Genomic DNA, 19,571 nt, shown 5'->3' on the forward strand with positions numbered 1-19,571 from the left:
GGCGGAGCTTGAGGTAAGAAAGCTTTTGCACCTTTAATTGGGGCTTGCCCCTCCCGGTCTTTCAGGAGACCCCTGTTCCATGAGGCGAGGAGGCGGGCAGGGGAACAAAAGGCAGACCGCAGTGTCACCGAAACCTTGTAAATCATCCTGTATGCTACATTTTCAGCTTGCGTATCTTATTTATATCTGGTATAGGGTATGCTAAAAAAGGTTGCAGCCATCGTATGTCAACGCCAGTTGCCCCTTTTTGGAACCTTCTCATCTTGCACCCACTCGGTACATTCACGGCCACCCTCGATTGGACAGCATGTAAGTGAACACAGAACCTGAGAATTTGTAGAAAGGTGCCCAGGTCGGGACCGTACTCGGCACTGTGACATCAGCCGGGGCAATATACGTTTACTACCTCGGCACATAAGAGACGGTGATAGTAGCTGCTTTGCTCCACCGCAGCTTGGCAAACAGAACAGTGCCCAGGTGTACAACCAAAAGACGATTGCGCAGTTACCATAGGGAATTTGAGGTGTTTGGTGCAGTCAACATAACCAGGTACTACCTTGAAAATACAGGCCGACTAGTCAATGTCTCTTCAGTCACATGGGCACCTGATTTGGGCTTCAAGATGGGAAATCATCGAGCTCGCGCATGAGACAACCTGTCAGCAATGCTGATGGGGATAGACTTAAACGATCCACTCTACGCTGGTGGCAGCTTGCTGTTACTGTATATGTAGGTAGTCGATTATTGAATACATGATTCCGTGATTGCCATTTTCTGTTTGGAGGGGCCGGAGTTGTTTGCATATGTGCCGGACATTAGTGGGGACCTCGGGAGGCCATTTCGTTCAAGTGATTTTGGCAGATCCTCGAGAGCCAGAAACATACGCAACATTGAATGTACCATGACGGCGTGCAAGAGAAAATGCTCTGAACCCTCAAAGTTTGCCCAGAGATATGAGACCTGTCACAACCCAGAGGGAGGCAAGCCTTCCTAGGTACCTTTTTCTATGATCCTTGCCCTGTCAGTGGTAGTGGGTCCAGACTCCGGTTGACGTCTTCCGACCGACTGGCCTGGACCTCTGTGTGCAATTTGCGGCTTTCAAAAGTTCTCTTGACTTTTATAGGCGCCACTTTGGATACTAAGAGACCAAGAAAGGCCACCAAGGAGACGTTGAAAAACCTCAGGACCTCGGCGGTTAGGTATTAGGAGTCGTTCTAATTCTGTCAGAACATCACGGAGAGTCCCTAAAAGAAAGGTCTGGGGCGACCACCGGCGCCTCTCGTAAGAGACACAGTGAGACCCCCAAAGATACACATACCAACGAGCTCCCGCTGAGATATTGGCCCTTATGAGTTGTGATCACTGAGTTTTCTTGTTCTTTTCTTTTCCTTTTTCTTCTTCTTTTTTCTCCTTTTCTTTGAATACTGTGGCAGCTACTGCCTAGTTAGTTAAGCTATTATGCGTTTCATGCCTGTATATCGACCAGTCTTCTCAGAATTCATGTCATTGCGACATATGCATCAAATTTCGATTTGCAAATTCTGTATTGCATAGCAAAAATTAGCATACATAACGGCGTAGTTCAAACTCAGCTGGACCAAACTGAGTCGCCGCCCATAATCCCGGACAGCTCCCATGAGTAGTACCCCCAAGCATTAGAGATAACCTGAATAACGACTCGCGACTCACGAATCATGACTCACGAATGGCATTCTAGTCGTTGGTCTTCTCCAACGGCAGATGTGGAGTGCGTTCACCCTACACAGTAGGCCCTGAGGTCTCACACTCCTACCAGATGGAGAAAAGCCGCAGCGAAAAGGCCCCGAACGACCGGGCAGAGCCATCAGGATCTGTCCAGCCTTGGTCATGCAAGACCGCTTGTAAGCATCCGAGCCTGTGGATCTGCTTGACGCTAGACGGGCTATTCTGGGTGATTTTGAGCGGACTTTACGGTAAGGCAGGGAAATGCCGTGCCTATATTTACACGGCTCCCTTGTATGCCAAGTTCTCTGGGCGTCTTTGTTGGGTGATAACTACTTCTGTAGTATATCAGCGTGTAGATAGAGCAATAGGAGCACGCGTCGCCCGCGGAGCAGGAACAGCGAGATGAAACCAACGAGCAGGCAGGAAGCTGTTGCACGACACGATATCCCGATCATTCGAGGCCGGCGCATGATATGGCTGAGAATTGCGCCTGGGGGCGCCGGCTGTTGTCACGCAGGCCTGCCAGCTACCTAGGTAGTTTGCCATGTCATCGAGGTCGCTTTAAGCTCAGTGCACATGGTTTTGGTTTCAACGCCTGGTGAAATGCTTGACCTGCAACGCGGCCCCACAGAATTAGGGGATTACCGCGTGGTTTGTCATGAGGGGAGGTTGAGGAGGTAGGCTGTAAACAGCAGTGATGTGCGTGAGGTTTTGGGTTATGTGGACGGATTATGAGGTGGGGGCCGTGCCAAGACGGGGCGGACGAGTTTTGACGGGCAAAGATTCGAAACAAGAGCGGTCGGCAGGAAGCTAAATGTGGAGCCGACTCGGGATTGAGTTTTGTGATGGTTTCTAGCAGCACGAAGACCACACTAGGGTGCTTTTATTGAAAGGGGCAGAGGGGGAACGAACAGTCACGACTCGGGTATTTGGAATGGGGCTTCTTGTCGCAGTGCCTAGGTATGATGCCCGGGCGATGTCGTCGTCGGACGATGAAGGGCGGAGTGCAACGTGGTATGTAGAGCCGCAGTGACCGTGTGCTGTGGGGATTTTGATGGAATATCAACAAGGAAGAAGGAGGCTCAGCTGATTGATCCGAAGGGAATAAGACGGACAGCAAAGCAGGCTCGCTTATTGTGCCTACCCAGGCACATACCTAGGTACTTACCTGCTGTCTAGGTACTTAAGTAGGTATTTATGAGTTATTAGTAGGTATATTATCACACTACTACCGTCCACCTGCAATGCCCCTCTGGCAGTCTGCACCACTCCTGCACTCGCGGCCAGGCGGCTTGGTTCGGCTAGCAAGGTTTGATCGGGCCGTCTTATCTTATCGTTGATCCCTGTGGCCATCAACCAACTGGGAGCCATGGCACGAAGCCTCGGTACCAAGCCTCGGTACCATGGGCCGACTTTGCCCTTGGTGTTGCAGTAACGTGCCCTGCCAGTACCCCGCCAGTACCCCGCCAGTACGGAGTACCCTGCCAGCATCTACGGGCACGGGCCAGAGTGATTGACGTAGATCGCCGCCCGCCTTGCCCACCTCGCGCCTCGTGCCTCGTGCCTCGTGCAGAATATATCTACCGACGGAAGGGGCGAGGCCCAGGAGCCAAGCAGCCGGATTTAAGATGTCCCACCACAGATCTGTGAACCCTGGAGGTCTCTTTTTGTTTGTCTGAACCACTGGTCTTCCCTGCCCCCTCGCGTTCGGTTAGATACTCTTGGATACCTAGCTAGGTAGGAGCATATGCACATTCATGAGCGTGAGCAATGCCCAGCCAGGTCTGCGGCCAGTCTGTGCTGTCAGGCTGTGTCTGCTGTACTGTACTGTGTTCCTCCCGTCCCTGCATTGCACCGAAAAAGGGCCCCATTTGTTCCCTTTGTCCCGCTCCGAACTCCCGCCGAACTCCCGCCAGTGCCCCCAGTCCAGCCTGGCCCAGCCTGGCCCCAGGCCCCCATGGTCTAGTGTACCGCTCATCACCAGTACACACACAGTACAGTACCCGTATTGAGTCGTCCGCCCTTGCTGCGTTGATGTTTTTTCGACGGGCTCTTTGTGCCGAGAGAATGCGGTAAAACCCCCATCGGCGGGTCCACCTACTTAATCTAGTGTAGATAGATATAGATACTTAAGTTAAGTACCCAAGTAAGTACTTAGGTACCTAGGTACCTCAAGGGTGCGAGACCAGCCCGCCAGCCCGCCAGCGCAGAACACCTGGGAGCCCACACACCACCGCCGCCTCGTGATCCCATCGAGTCAAGAATTCCCTAACCTCCCCTACCTTGTCGCTCCCGTTGCACCACTCGGTACGGATACTCGCTACTCACCACTCTTCCAGCATACTCCGTGGTATACTTGGAATCCCCCCTCCCCCCACATGGCCCGTCACATCTGCCTCTGCCCCAGACTTTGTACTCCCTGCTCCCCAGTTTCCCAGCTCCCCCCTTCCGAGAATTATCCTTCGGATGCCATCCAGTCGTGTTACACAGTGACACCACAGTAACACACCTGCCAACCACTCACACCCTGCCTTTCAGACTGCCTCTCTTTGTTTGCTCGTCGGGCCCAACCTCGTCTCCTCGGCCGAATCTTCCAGCCTACCCATTTGTCCGTTTTGCCAACAGCTCATAAGAGTCTCCTCCTGCACCCGTCCCGGCTGGGCCCCCCTCGACAAGTTCTCCAGCAACCCCACGACCACCCACGCTCTTGTCCCCCCCCCTATATCTGTCGTGATAGCAGCAGCAGCAGCAGCCAGAGTCCATATGGGGTCAACCGGCTCGCCGGCGCCCACGCGCCTACCCATCTCCTCTGTGCTGCCCCCCTTGATACTCGGCACAGCAACATTCAACACCCAATATGTCCAGGACCCATCACAGATGCCCTACAAATCCATCGTCTCCCGTGCCCTGGAGCTAGGCGTCAACGCTTTCGACACTTCACCTTACTACGGCCCATCCGAGATCCTCCTGGGCGATGCCCTACACCATGCCACCCTCCCCAACAGCGCAAACTCCAAAATCATCGACTCCGACTCTCAAAAGCACCCCCGCGACAGCTACATGATCCTGACCAAGGCCGGCCGCATATCAGGCAACACCTTCGACTACAGCCCCGAGTGGATCCGCTACAGCGTCCTACGCAGCCTGAAGAGGCTGCACACCCCCTACCTGGACCTCGTCTACTGCCATGATGTCGAATTCGTCTCCCCTGCCGAAGTCCTCGCCGCTGTCAAGGAGCTCCGCCGCCTGCGGGACGAGGATGGCGTCATCCGCTACGTCGGCATCAGCGGGTACCCTGTTGACGTGCTGTGCGACCTGGCCGAGATGATCTATCGCGAGACGGGCGAGGGCGTCGACGCCGTCATGAGCTACTGCCACTGCTCCGTTCAGAACCACCGCCTGGTGGAGGGTTTTATGGAGGAGGACGACGACGACCAGTACAGCCAGCCCGCCACAAACGGCAGTGCTGTCAAGAACCTCCCACCCCTCGTGCGGTTCAGGAACGCCGGCGTGTCCACAGTCCTGAACGCCTCCATGCTCGGCATGGGCCTGCTGACCACGCGGGGAGTCGACCACGGCCCCCAGGCAGCCTGGCACCCCTCGCCACCCCCGCTGCGCAAGGCATGCGCCGACATGGCCGCCCGCGCGACCGCCGAGGGCGAGAGGCTGGAGCGGTTGTCGATCCGCTGGGCCCTGGACACGTGGGCGCGGGCCGCCGCGCGGGCCGGCCTGGGCATCAGCCTCAAGGGGAAGGGCAAGCACGAGAGCCTCAGCGACAGCAACAGCATCGGCGGCAGCGTCATGGGCATCACGACGCTCGCGGAGCTCGAGGAGACCTGGGGCGTGTGGCTGTCCGTGCTGGCCGAGAGCGTGCCGGACGTCAAGATCGGGGAGGGCAACGACAACGACGACATCGCGCGGGAGGCATCGCAGGACGTCGTGGTCGCCAACGGCGACAAGGACCTGCAGAGCGCCTCGCTGAAGCGGTGCGACCAGGTCCGCAGCCTCGTCAGAGAAAAGCTGTGGCCGCTGCTGGGCGAGTGGCGGAACCACAGCTGGCCCTCGGGCCTGGCAGAGCCGGGGTTCGTGAACGAGAGGAGGCCTGAGGATGTCGGGAAGGTACCCCTGGACGATGGCATTATTGCTGAGTACGAGGCGAGGAGGTAGGTAGTGTTCCTGCCGCAATAGCGCGATGGGATGTGGAAGAGCGAACGATATACATCGAGACGAATCCTCGGTATCAGGATACTCACGAGGACAACACGTGTATTTTTTCTGAAGCGGCATATACATTACATTTGCTGGGTTTTCACCAGGCGATAGAGGACATATACAGAGACGACTTGCTTTTCCAGCAGATCACAAGGTCAATCAATGCCTACCACACTTTTCATGTTGATATTCACTATTGAGCCATTTTTCCTGTACTGCTCAGATATGTTCATGAGTGAAATCGAGCGGCGTATCCGCTTACACGAATGAGATGATAATAGCGAAGAGCTGATCGGAACCGCGGCCTAGTGACGCTTGTTTCTGACTTTCGTGTACCCGGTCTGGACCCGCCGGAAGCCCAAGGTCGCAATGTCGTCTGGTATAAATTATTGTATTCGTTAAAGTAGTCGTCCTTATCCATTCTACACCGCTCTGGCTGGACTTAAGACCAACGCCGGCTTAATGACTGCTTGGGAAATGCGCCCCAAACCTTTTTCATCCTTCTGCCCGGCTTATTCTGCCCGTGTACCCCCTCACGAAGTACTGGAGCCCTTGAAACCGGCCCTTAACCTGTCACATTCCTCGGGCCTTTTCTGCTTTGGCCACCAGCTGTCATCCGAATGCGCCTTTGGTCTCCAGCCATACCCAGTTGGCCGTATCTCTGGCAACGACGACACTGCGTCTCACATTCCGTGCAAGCCCCGGCCCTCAATTTCGATCGAGAACTACTGCAATCCGTCAACAGCGATTTGCCTCGTACCACCCAAGAACAAACTGTCCGTCCTGATACAGCCAGATGGGCCTCCCGGTCAATTCGTCATCCGACTCGTCGTGCTGATCCCCATCCTCCTTGTCAGCCTCCTCTCCCGGTTGCTGAGTCCTTTTCTCGAATCCCGAGCCACCACGGCTATCAATGTCCACATGAGGGTCCCACAGCACGAGCTCAGCCAGGTCCCGCCCCATGTCCGCTTCCAGGGTGTCCCAACCTGGGTTCCACGTCCTGTCCTGAGCCAGGTGGATCACCCGCTCAAGCCCGCCGACCCCGTTAGACGTCCCATCCAAGACCCATCTGAGCCCGGCCCGGCCCATCCCCCATCCAATCTTCGCGGCTAGGCGGTTCAAGAGGGCGTAGCGTCGAAACCACAATTCTCTGCCCTCAGCATCTGACACCCAATGGGCAACGCGTAGGCCCTGCAGGAAGCTCCGGACGTAGTCACAATGCGTGCAGATGTCCTCCCCATCGGCATCGGCGTCCTCGTCGTTTCCCACACCGATCAATGTCCATCCGGACTCGTGCACACCTTGTACGCACTTGGCGATTCGGAGGACCACAGCGACGGCGGGAGTGGTTTCGTGAGCTCCTGAAGTCGCCCTCCATGTCGCCCTCCGTTTCTGTGGTACATTGCTCGAACTTGTCCGCAACACAGAAAAGGGTCGTTGCCGCAAATGAGAGCGACATCATCACCGCCAGAGTGCAGGCCTCAAGTGCTGTCTGGGGACTCAGCAGTAATCAAGCATGAGTCAACCAAAGGCTTGAAAACGTGGGGTTGCACCTCTCGCGAAGTGGTAAGACGAAGCTTCCCAATATCAGAGGGCCCGAGGAGAGTCCCCCCTCCAAGCCTTGAAGACGGCGACGCACAGGATAGGTAGTCACCCGTGCCATTGTGTACCACCTATAAGAAACGTTGTATAATAAGTGAAGAATGTTTTTATACTAGCCTCCTGCGAGAGTTACGACCATCTGATATCGGCCAGTCAAGAGCTTGCCACGTAGGATAATGTACTACAGCATAATTGGGCAATGTGTAAATAAGGTACATGTCGGCTTATATCCATGACGCTGTGTTCATTGATTCTGTGTTCATCCTTTTACCATATGGTGAACATTTCTTCCATGCAACAACTGCTCACCAGTAAATAATAAATACTGTTTGAGGCTTGCCTCTATATTGAGGAGCTACCTAAGGAGGCCTAGTAGATGACTATAATACATGGAGAAATTTAGTCCATGCGTATCTTTCTCAAGTCTTGCTGTTTTACTTTTCTGGTGTATACCTATGAAGTGATCTCTCCCCGTCTGGCCGGGCCAACGAGCCCAATCTAACAACTTCTCGGAACGAAGTCAATCGATCATGCTACACCAGAGCGATCCTGACATCGCATCGCATCGAAGTTACAAAGGAGGCAAGCGCTGGCGTCAAAATTTAATTTCAAGTCGAAGAAGTTTAGTAAGACGGCAATGATACCTGCAAAGTTTCCTACAAAACAAGACAATGTAGACTGACTGCCGTACGTCAGGTAGCACTTTATGACAAGTTACGGGTATCAAATTGGTCTATTCGCTTCGATGTCTGTATCCAACCTCATGAAACGGTGCCACCTTTGGCAGGGGCCCAGTTCCGCAACCATTCCCTCCCCTTGTCCATGTTTGGCCCCTCTGCCTCAGTAGCTGCAATACACCACTCCAGGTCCCAAACGCCCTCCGAAGCAAGCACTTCAGCCACCATGCGGCGCTTCTGACCGCCCTCGTCCACACAGAAATACATCGGCTTGCTCGGATCATCGACCTCGGCAACAAGCGGCTTGACCTCCTGAATCAGACCAGCTGCACCACCGGCGGGGGCCTTGGGCTCCATGCCGAGGTTCTTCCTCCCCGTCTTGCACCAATGGTTGGCACACCAGGCCTTGTTGCACCCGGCCATGAGCTGGGTTAGGTAGCGGCGCTCGATGCGGCGGCGCAGCGCCTTGCCCTCGGGGTCGTGCATGGCCGCGTACAGCGGGCTAAAACAGATCGAGCAGATGCCCAGGTTGTTACCGGGGCCCTGGCCCATCCGCGTGCCGGCGCCGATCTGGCCCCTTGGTCCCACGCCGTGAAGTGTGCGCCCGCAGAGCTTGTCGCGGCAGATCTGCGGGGCCTCCCGGTACTTCTTGTCGAGCTCGTGGTTCGCCGTGTGCGCTGCCATGTCCCTCAGCCTTATGATCTTGCCGCAGAGGTGGCAGTCCGTCGTCCTGGCGCCGTCGGCCCGCTCGTGCGGTGTGAGGCCCGAGATGGCTGTTTCCGCCTCCGAAGCGGGATCCGCGGGATCACCTTCTTGTGGGACTTCCAGGTGGCAGAATCGGCAGAGAATGAGTTTGGACGGGCATACAGTGGTGTGGTGGTTAGCCAGTAATGGGAGGGATGGAAAGGTCTGATCAGGCCCGCAGCTCGAGCAGGTATGTGGTGTGTGGAAGATGCGGTCGTGCTTGGCTTTGCTCTCCGCGGAGCTGCCGAAGCTCTCGTCTTTGTCGCAGTGCCAATGATTCTGCCATTCCAACGATCGCTTCTGAAACACGTTCTTGCAGTGTGGGCAGGCTATGTTGTTCCGCAGGCAGAAGTTTTCATGCATAAACATGGTTCGTTTTGGTACCCACTGGAGACAGTTCTTGCACTGCTCGTCGTCTGCCGAGTGCTCTTCCAGACGTTCGGCGGCAATTGAAGTTGTCTCTTCTGGGGCAGCACGAACCCTCAAGATGAAAGGCCTCGGGCTCGTGTTCGGGCTGTCTTGATCATTCGGCGCATAACCGTGGACTGAAATTCGCAACCCATCTGCTCCGTCCAACTCGGCGTTTCGTGAGGACACTATGATCCTCTTGGATCCTTGTTCTGGTGTCGAAAAATCACCAAAGACGTGCTCGGAGTCGCGGGGTGAAACACGAGAGCGAGCGGACCGGGGGCTGACAAACAGGTCGATCTCATCACCATCCTGTATGCCACTCAAGCCTATCTCCAAGTCGCGACTCTTATCCCAGGCGTCCAACTCATAGTCAACATAGTCCCCTTCTACGACCTGGCCTTGGACTGGCTTCCAGATATCGATCGTACCGCCGACTGAGCTGCCATCGGCGGTGCCCGGGGCTCTTTGAGCCCTGGCCATGATCTGACGCACGGTTTCGCGGGCTTGCTCTTCATTCAGAGCCTCGATATCGACTTGCAGGTCGGTATCAACGACACAAACCCCGTCTCCTTCTGGTTCGAATTTGTCGACGAGGAACTGGAATGTCTCGCCTTTTACTCCACGGACTGATAATATGGCATCCTTGGTCAATGTTGTGAATGCGCCTCGCATGTGCCGCTCCAGCAGTGCTTTCCAGTCGCCTGGGTTGTAGCCAGCTTCTAATGGGCGCAGTCGGACATATGTCCCCTTTGGCAGAACCTTGGAATCAACCCTGATTTTTGCCCCTCCTGCTTCGCCGTTTGTACCTGTTGGGTCTATTGCGTTGTCCACCCCTTCCCCGGCTTTCTGGCTTGCTACATCAATGCCTAGCGCTTCCAGCAAGTACGGGCTCAGGGCGACTTGGCCCTCCTCTGCTGAGAATTCGCGGATTCCAGCATAGACCGTGTTCCCGTTTGCGGGATTGACGAGGCGGAACATCAGGGGATTCGGCAGCTGGCCGGTGAAGCCGGCCAAAGAGTCTGAGTACTGCGGTCTCGCTGTGCGTGAGTAGGGGTTCGAGGGATCGTAGGCCGAGCCGAGATTGCTGGCTTGTTTGGTGGACTCTGAGAGGAGGTTCTCGAGAGCGGACTGGGGGAGGCGGATCTTGTCGCCCTCGAGGCCTCGTGAGGCGCGGTCGGATGGCGAGACAACATTGTAGGATGCGGACCACTGCAGGCTGATCGGCTGGTCTGCCATGTTGTGCAAGGCCTTGCAGCTTGGGTTGCGGTGGTCAAGGAGATGCAACAAGGGCGACGTTATTGCAGGTCGGAGTGGAGGCAAGGGGTCGAGGGCACTTTGTGTAGGTGAGTTAAGGCATATCTCGAGGTCCAGGGTTCTGCTCGGTCAGCCTTGTTGGAAAGGCAAGCCGACGTTTCTCCCGAGTTCCATCCAGGTCCAACTACAAGGCGGTCCGAGTCGCAGGCAGGTCTGCTATCGTCATCTTTCCCGAGGCGTAGTTGTCTGTGTGGGGGCAGGCAGAGGACCGGAGCCGACGTCGGCAAAAGAGCCCGACAACTTCGGTGACATAATCAATTGGAGTGCTCCGTAGCGGGTGGGCTTGAGCGAGCTGGCGAGTCAAGCAAACCAACCGTCTGATGAAGTGGTGCGATACTGGGGTACGGGGTGTGTGACAGTCTGACAGTCTGACTGCATGGCCCGTCCAACCCTGCCAACCAGCTCAGGGTTGCAGTCGACGGGCCGTCATCCCCTTTGCCTTCCCGCCCACTTCGGTCTCGCTCTGCCTGGCTGCCATGCCATGCTGCCCGCCTGCCTGACTGGAAGGGGTCCTGCATGAAACAACTCATGAACAGACATCAGTGTCAACCGTGTGAGCGGGCACCACGCAGCTCATGACTGATGAGCACGCACACTGGCACACTGGCACACTGCTGGCACATCTCAACTGTATCTAGTCTACACAGCACGGCATCTCATCTTCCCCGCATCTCGCCAAACAGCCCGCGACAAGGTGGACGGGCATGCCAGATGACATTGCAGGGGACCACAGATCCCAATTCGTCCACCCAGATCTGCCTGCACCTCCTGCACCTCCTGCACCCCCTGCGGGGAATGAGAGCCCGACAGTGTTGACGCCGCGCCAAGTATTCAGTATCTGCATCGACAGATCGAGTAGTCACAGGCTCGCTGCCTCGACGGAAACAGAAACAGCCCTGGCAACAGCAGCACAGCAAGCACTATTCGGCCCTCCATTCGGGGGATCGACACTCATCCCTCACCCGGACAAAACTTCCATCAGGTGCCAAGTCGCCCCCAAGCCCTGCCAAGCTGGAGCTTGACCTCTGCCCGTCAATCCGTTTGGTCGGGCAGCTGTTGAGCCCACTCCAGCCAGACGGCTCACAGACTAAGACGTGACATCCAGCCTGCATTGCCGTCTTGGGTCGGCGCGGACAAGCGCTCCCGGGCAGTCTGGACAACAGCTCCTGCAACGCAACACAAGACAACAACTGTGCTCTGCATCGACTGTGAGAGCCATTAATATCTCTCAACATCTCTCACCGCTCTTCAAGCCGTCTCGCGCGCTCTCTATCTCGCACAAACATTGAACCACCAGTTGACCACACCCTCACCTCCGCCGAGCCTCTCCAATATCGAGCAGTACCAGGCAACGCGCCACCCAACCCCCCCCCCCCCCAACGCCATATTTGCTGCCCGACTGCTCTTTCGCCGCCACTCGAGCTCCTGGACGCTCCATACCCGGCGCAGCTGCCCATCCCAACACCGCCCATGTATCTTCCTCTCACGGCCACAGCTCTCTGCGAGACTCGATCGCACCAGGGCACCCACCTGAGCGGCGACTCGGGTGTCAGGCGTATCCTCGCCCCCTTCCTGGAGCTCTTACCGGCGGCCACCAGTGCCGCCCGCCCATTACCAGCTGCATGTGGCGACCTCGACATGACTCCGATCGGCCATGACCATGATCACGGCGGCGGCGGCGGCGGCAGCAGCAGCAGCCACGTCCTGCCCGACGAGATCCAAGAGGGCACGTTGCTCTTCTTACTCTCAAACCCCCTGCTGCTCTCGCTGACGGTCGACCACTTACCGCCGTCTGCCACTGTGAGTCTTGCAGCAACGTCCCGGGCCTTCCGGAGCTTGATTTATCACACGCCCGGCGTCTTCAGGCGCCTCGACCTCACCCAGGTCAAGTCTGCCCAGTTTGATGTTGATCCTATCGACCAAGGCGGTCAGGTATGGCGGAACGTGCAGCTCGACGAAAACCTGACAGAGGATGAGTGAGCCTCAGCCCCGAACCCAACCGTCTGGCGCTGTACTGATCCTTCCTGGATAGCTTCTACTCGGGCCCTCTGCGAGGGATATTCGGGGCCCTTCGGCGACACCAGATTCTTCGTGATGTGTCGACACTAATCTTGGACGGTCTTTCAGTCACGGCTGAGCTGGTGCACGAGATAATCAGCGACCCCTCATACTCCGTCCGCATCCTCTCCTTACGAGAAGTGACCAACTTGAACGAGCCGAAGCTTCGGGCGGCACTGCAGATGGCAGCCCGTCCCAGCCGGCCTGAAGGTATGCCGCGGCTCAGGGGTCTGTACATCTTCGGCCCCAAGGACCCACCGTGCTTGACCGTGGACACCGCCGCGATTGGGAATGGAGGCAACGCCACAGCTGCTGGGTGGAACCAGCGTTCGCACCAGGCCCTGTCTGACGCCCTGCACCAACCAAGCGACCCGTGGTATGATCGTAAAGGCACGGTAGTCCCACGCCCAGTTCCCATGGAATGGGCATCCACCATACTGGCCTGCGCAGGACTCATCTCATTTGACGCGGTCTTGTGCAGGGGCCCAAGGCATTTCAACTCACCTGCTTTTGGCCAGGTAAACATCGGCCCGAGCAGTCCCCCGTCGCCCCGGGTTCCCTCGAGCTGGGCCGTTGCGACCCACGCGCTGGACGGGTGCGCTGGCTGCGGCGCAGCACCAGAAGGGTGGACAGTCTGGGGCGAGTCGGCCGGCTCAGACGGAGACGACGATACATGTCGCTTCCCTCTCCTTGCGCCACCACCCGTGCACAGCAGCAACGCCAGGGTGGCTTGCTGTCCCTCGGGAGCCGACGTCAAACCTTCACGAAGCCGCGGCCAGAAAAAGACAGAACAGAGACGCTTCCTTGCCAGATGCATGGAGTGTCTTCGTGACCGCTACTGCTGGGGCTGCAGCAAGTGGTGGTGCGAGAAGTGTTACGTCCCTGGGCAGATGGACTCGCACGTCGATGGACTCTACTACAAGGTACGAGATGGTCTTTGTGAAGAGTGCGTGGGAGTAGACGACGAACTTTTCGGTGGCCGCCTTTCCGACACCCCACGCTCCGAGACGTGAATCGTGGCGTTGGTGCGGGAATATGCCTTCGGGAGTGCGGGTGTTGACTCCAAGAAAACACAATCAGCGACCTTCCCCCTAAGATCGCCCCTGTCACAACCCTTGAGGCCGACGAAATTGTATGCGATGGTTATGCCCCCCTGCTTGCTTGTGCATGCAGGTGCCTGACTTTCTTGCTTTTATCCCCCAGCCCCTTGACCCAAATAATGTGTTGGAGCCAGTTCATCTCACCTGAGACTTCGCTGACGCGTCATGCGCTCCAGGCTCGGATGGCGAGGAGTTGCTGGGAATGTGGTAATAACGTGAGTAGCATTCATTGCGACGGTCGCTCGGCCGAGAACGTGTCAAGATTCGGTGCTAATGTCTTGGCGACAGTGCTCGACTTGTATCGATCGAACGCAGCGGGTATGCCGCAGCTGTCGTGGCGGGTATTGTATTATCCACAACGAGGGTTCGACGGGCGAAAAATGTGACTGTAAGTTCACGCCAGTCCTGCTCAATGGCCATGGATCAGTTGCTGACCTGTTCCCCTGAAGGGTGTTCATCTCGTCGTCCTTCGCGCCGTTGTGCACTGTAGGCCAGGCTATCCATGCTCAACGCAACCATGAAGCCAGTCACAGCGCCTGCGGGCAACACTGGCCCTGCCTGATCGAGACATTGGAGGGCTCCCAGTCGCAGCAATGACCGCGTCACGAGGTTTCTGCCATGAGGTCATGGCGCCCCGGAGCTCTGGCGCCGTCGTCCATGTTGCAACAAACCGGATAGCCGAAGACGGTAGCCTCGAGGGTGTAGAAGTTCCAAGAGTGACTCTTCAGGAGTCTGGTCACTGGCAAAGGTCGATCGGTATGCGGATCAAATCCGTGGAATTTGAACATGAAAGTGAGGCCGATGGTAGTCGCCAGCGGCCGGCGAGCAGTGGGCATTCTAGCAGATTGAAGTGTAAAGAAGTGGCCGTCTCCCCTCTTTTCTTGGCATGCTTATACCCACACAGTCTTTTCATACCTGTGTTTCAGGCTCATATGGCATCTCCTCTTACTTGCCGTTTGATTTGACAAGCAAGACGTTGCTGTCATCGCCGGCAAAACTTCTGCTCGGCTGTAGTAGCATTGCAATCTCCCAGTCAGATAAATACTACTCCCGTCTTTGACCTAGCGGCCCCAGTTCCCGCCACCAGTCAGCCAGCCGGTCGCCACGAATTCAAATTGTCCGGGCATGGCAAGCACCTTATTTAGACTCAACGGACGCTTAATGATAATCTTAATGAGGAGAAAAGTTCGCCATGAGATCAGAAGTTTAGGCCATCTGTTGCACAAATCATTGTTCGAGTGCAACTCCCTACCTAGGTAGTGCGTGACGAAGTAATAATAATAAAGTTCCCGTCAAGGTTGGTGCTTTCGTTTAAACTGTTCGCAGTTTCATGTTTCGTCTGCTTTTTTGTTTTTAGAAACAGAGAGCATACAAACAAGCGCTTCTTTCCAACTCTTTGGAATGACGAGGTACCCCAGGGTAGTACTTGAGTACCGGAGAAGGAGTGCCGAGGCGTGTCGCAAACATTGAACGAGGCTCACCCTCGCAACTTTGACAAGGTCTTGTCGAAATGAGAAGCAAATGGCACATAATGATTCGAACAGGAAGTGATACTCTATTTACTCCTGAGCTGCCATATTCGTCTACACATCGCATAAGTATTTGTGGACCGCACGCATTGGGCCACCACTCGTGGCCCACGACAGCTCTGTGGGACTCATACCTTCCCATCTTTGACAGTTCCAATAGTCCAGCCCGTGGATGGTATTTGGGGCGACGAGATAATAGAATGCCATCGGCGAATTGCGTCCGTCTGGCAGCAACACAGGCGGAGGCTTATGACACCTGCCAAGACATTGCGGACGCACGCAACAATTGTGGTTGCCAAAGGCGGAAGCCAAGACGAGACAGGACCAGGTCCCTGCCTCGCCCCGTTGTCGTTATCGTCCGGCCCGTCATGTCGAAAACCTACTTAAGTACTTATTAGGGATGTGGTGGCCACCGCGCCGTCTAAATGCCACTCCCGTGCGCCCGGTGGAGCATTTCGGCGAGCACCTGGGCGCCGCCAAGGCCGGGCGATCTAATTCGTAATATGTGATTGGCTTCGCCGCCCAGAAGGCTTACGACGCCCTCCAAGGGCTGGCACGCACCGAGGCATGCGGCTCCAGGAACTCCCCCACTACCCGGATCCTTGCGGTACGGAGTGCTGGCGCAAACCCCCCTGGAGTTATGGCACCCGGCCAGGGAGCATGCATGTGAAGAATGGGGCTTGTCAAATCACAGGGGTTTTGTTTCTGTTTACGCGTCAACGTTTCATTGTTCATGTACACTATCGCCATGTGCTTCTTCCCTTTTCCCCTGAAAGAAGCCGTGGGAACAACTTGAATTGGGGCCGGCAGCGTCGCTTTCGCACTCCGCGCGAATCCGCCCCAATCACTGCCCGCTGATTGCTCATCTGCCGGAGCAAGGTGCCTAATGGGGAATCTCTGGGGGCTGTATGCTTATAATATACATCTTATGGATCTCGGGGGTAATCTTGAACTAGATCTAACGTTGTAGATCATCCGCATGGCCTCCTATCAAGACATTGAAGGGGCCTGGGCACATGCTTGACCGGTGTCCCATTTTGACCGTCACCTGTCGTTGTGGTGTATTAGAGAACATGCAGGGCTGCCGTACACTACACTACACGCACTAGGCTCACCAATAGAATGTAAATATAAATACTTTAGCCTTTAGTATAAATATAATATAATATAAAGGCCTTTAATATAAGTACATATAATATAATAAGTTAAAAATTAAAATATAAATATAGGGGGGTAATAATACGCCTTATAAGGCGCATACCTAATTTAGGTATACGCCTTATAAGGCGCAAAAAGTATAAAAAAGAAAATATTAATTTATAAACTATTTATATAAATAAATATATATTAAGTAATAATATAATATAATATAAGTTTTTAATAATAAATTTATAATAATTAAAAGATTTTTTTATAATAATATAAATAAAATTAAAAATAAACTAAATAAAATTATTTTGCGCCTTATAAAATACATATCTTAATTATATATATACCTTACTAGGCGCACCTACTAGCCCTGCTATATACTTGTCCTTATTCCTAACCACCTTTATTAAGGGCAATATATTATAACTTTTTTATAATTTATTATATACTTATTTAAATTATTATTTTAAATTTTTTTTATTATTATTAAATAAAATAATATTTTTTTTTTAATATTAACTACTTTTTATAAATATTATAAGTATAATATTTAATATAAAAAAATTATATTTACTTTAAAGTTGCTTTAAAAAGCTATTACTATATATAAAAATAATAAAAATAACCTTTTAATTTTAGCGCTTATTACTATAATAAAAAAAAATTTAAAGCCATTTATAATAAGTATAAATATTTGCCTCTTTAATTATACTAATATAATAATAAATCCTTAATATTACTATTAGTAGAATATATCTTTTATTATTAGTACTAATACTTATTTATTAAGCTTATATAATTTATAGTTTTAAATATTAAATTTATTAAAAATAGTATTAAAAATAAAAACTTAATAAAAGGTATTATTTAATTAAATATATAAATTATTTTAATATTTGCCAAATATATATTTAAAAACCTTTATTACTTAGCTATAAGTTCTTTTAAATAAAAAATAATATTCTTATTTTTATATTTTTGCTTTTAAACTGCTTATATTATAGCTTTAGCACTAAATACCTACTTTTTCTTTTTATTTTATATACTTTTAAAAAAAGCCTACTAATATACTAAATAAAAGGCTATTATAGCATAGTAAATAAGTAATTTATTAAGTTTAATATAATAAAAATTTAACTTCTTTTATATATAGTTTATATTAATTATAAAATGTTTTAATTTAAAAAATCTTTTAGCAACTTTCTTTTATATTTTAAGGTATTTTAAAAAAAACTTAAAACTTATAATAACATCCCAAATACTATTATATACCTTTTTAAAGCCATTTTTTTATTTTTAAGTCTAGCTATTACCCTTAAATGCTTTAAGTACATTATTAATATTTTTAAGGACTTTACTTATAGCTATAATTATATTTTAATTTCTTTCTATTAACTCTATTTTCTTATAAAAAATAAAAGGGTATTTTTTAAATTAAAATATATAGCAATAAATAATATATTACTAATAGTTATTTTATTTTTGCTATAATATTAAAAGAAATAAATAAAGCCTAATAACTTAACAAATAATAATAAGTATAAATAGCTAGCATATTAAAATATATATAATTACTTTTAATATTATTTAATATATAAAGTTTATTTTATTTTTATTTATAAAAATTCTTTTAAATCTTATATAACTAACTAATTAATTAATTAAACTAGTAAATAATAATAATAAGTGCTATAAGCTTAATAATAGGGCCAATTTTCTATTACTTTATATATTATAGTCCAACATTTATATTATTTAAATTAAAAGGTTTTAAATAATATAATATTATTTCTAAATAATAAAATACTTATAACTAAATTAGCAATATATTTAAAATAATAAATATAGCATTTAGGGCCATTAATATTAAAAGCTAGCCTAGTTTTTTATTATTATATTATTATTATTTATATTATTTAAAGTAAAGTACCTAACCTTATTTATAATTTTAAATGCTTATAAAACCTTAAATATATATAATATAATATTTTATTTAATATAACTACTAATAAGTTTTAATATATTAAAAATAAGCTTTTATAAATATATAAATTTATTAAAATAAAATATTATAATATTATATATAAAATATTAATTATTTAAGTGCTAGCTATTAAATATAATATAAATTATTTTTAAGTATTTTATAAAACTTTAATTATTATAAATTTAAACTTATTATATATAATAATAAGCTTTAATTATAATAAGGTTTATTTAAAAATTATATTTATTTTTATAATTAAGGGTTTAAATATTTAAATATAACATATAAGGCTTGGAACTTAATAAAGCAAAAAAGATTTTTAATAATAATAAAATATAAAAGTTTTTATTAAAAATATTTTTATTAAAATTGCTAATTAAATTGCTTATAATTATTTAGTCCTTAAATTAATAATATTTAGTTACTAAAACTTAATAATATTTTATATTCCAAATATAAATTAGTTTTAAACTTTAACCTTTATAGACCTTAACATATTTTTAAACTAATTTTATATTTTATAATTTAACTAAAAATAAAATTTAGTATTTTAAAACCCCTTTAATATAATTATAAAATACCTTAAAAACTTTTTTATATATAATAGTAATAAACCTATTTATACTTCTAATTTATAAAACTTTTAATATTAAAGCTATATTTTAAGGCCAATTTTAAGGCTTTTAAAGTATTAAAACCTAATAAATTTTAAAAATAAACCTAAAAATATTTTAAAATAGCTTTAATATAAGCTACTTTTTAATAATATAATATTAATAATAGGCTATATTATTTAAAAATTAAATATATATTAAATAATAAATAAAAATATTTAATAATTTATAAAAATTATTTTTAGGCTTTAAGTTGGCATATATATAATTTAATTTATTATTATATTTTATAAAATATAAAGGTAATTTAAATATACGCCTTATAAGGCGTACTAACCCTATAATATAAGCAAAATAATTATATATAAATTTAATTAAACTTTAATAGTTTTATTTTATTTTATTTTATAATTAGTTTTTATATATTTAATATACTATTACTTTTATATTTTATAAAATATATATCTAAA

General features: G+C 49.3%; 4 protein-coding genes across 4 annotated transcripts; 2 read left to right on the top strand and 2 right to left on the bottom strand.

The window, feature by feature from the left end:
* The first annotated feature begins 3,721 nt into the window (after nt 1–3,721).
* Nucleotides 3,722–6,105, top strand: KVR01_000066 (D-arabinose 1-dehydrogenase (NAD(P)(+)) ARA2). Its single transcript, XM_044781498.1, has one exon. The coding sequence runs from the start codon at nt 4,468–4,470 to the stop codon at nt 5,869–5,871; it is 1,404 nt and encodes a 467-aa protein (XP_044650015.1). The 5' UTR covers nt 3,722–4,467; the 3' UTR covers nt 5,872–6,105.
* A 549-nt stretch (nt 6,106–6,654) lies between these two features.
* KVR01_000851 (uncharacterized protein) lies at nt 6,655–7,378 on the bottom strand (the record flags this gene model as incomplete). The annotated part of the gene is made up of 2 exons (XM_044793969.1): nt 6,655–7,170; nt 7,208–7,378. The coding sequence occupies 2 exons, from the start codon at nt 7,376–7,378 to the stop codon at nt 6,655–6,657; spliced, it is 687 nt and encodes a 228-aa protein (XP_044650800.1).
* An 857-nt stretch (nt 7,379–8,235) lies between these two features.
* KVR01_000694 (uncharacterized protein) lies at nt 8,236–10,971 on the bottom strand. The gene has a single exon (XM_044786826.1). The coding sequence runs from the start codon at nt 10,584–10,586 to the stop codon at nt 8,280–8,282; it is 2,307 nt and encodes a 768-aa protein (XP_044650643.1). The 5' UTR covers nt 10,587–10,971; the 3' UTR covers nt 8,236–8,279.
* A 1,163-nt stretch (nt 10,972–12,134) lies between these two features.
* Nucleotides 12,135–13,735, top strand: KVR01_000307 (uncharacterized protein; the record flags this gene model as incomplete). Its single annotated transcript, XM_044788521.1, has 3 exons — nt 12,135–12,591; nt 12,720–13,095; nt 13,534–13,735. The coding sequence occupies 3 exons, from the start codon at nt 12,135–12,137 to the stop codon at nt 13,733–13,735; spliced, it is 1,035 nt and encodes a 344-aa protein (XP_044650256.1).
* Nucleotides 13,736–19,571: the final 5,836 nt, after the last annotated feature.

This window comes from Diaporthe batatas, assembly GCF_019321695.1.
Source record: "Diaporthe batatas strain CRI 302-4 chromosome Unknown Contig00001, whole genome shotgun sequence".
NCBI classification, from domain to species: Eukaryota; Fungi; Ascomycota; class Sordariomycetes; order Diaporthales; family Diaporthaceae; genus Diaporthe; species Diaporthe batatas.

Bases quoted from the DNA above. Each gene is read 5' to 3' on its own strand.
- KVR01_000066 (XM_044781498.1), top strand. From the start codon at position 4,468: ATGGGGTCAACCGGCTCGCCGGCGCCCACGCGCCTACCCATCTCCTCT.
- KVR01_000694 (XM_044786826.1), bottom strand. From the start codon at position 10,586: ATGGCAGACCAGCCGATCAGCCTGCAGTGGTCCGCATCCTACAATGTT.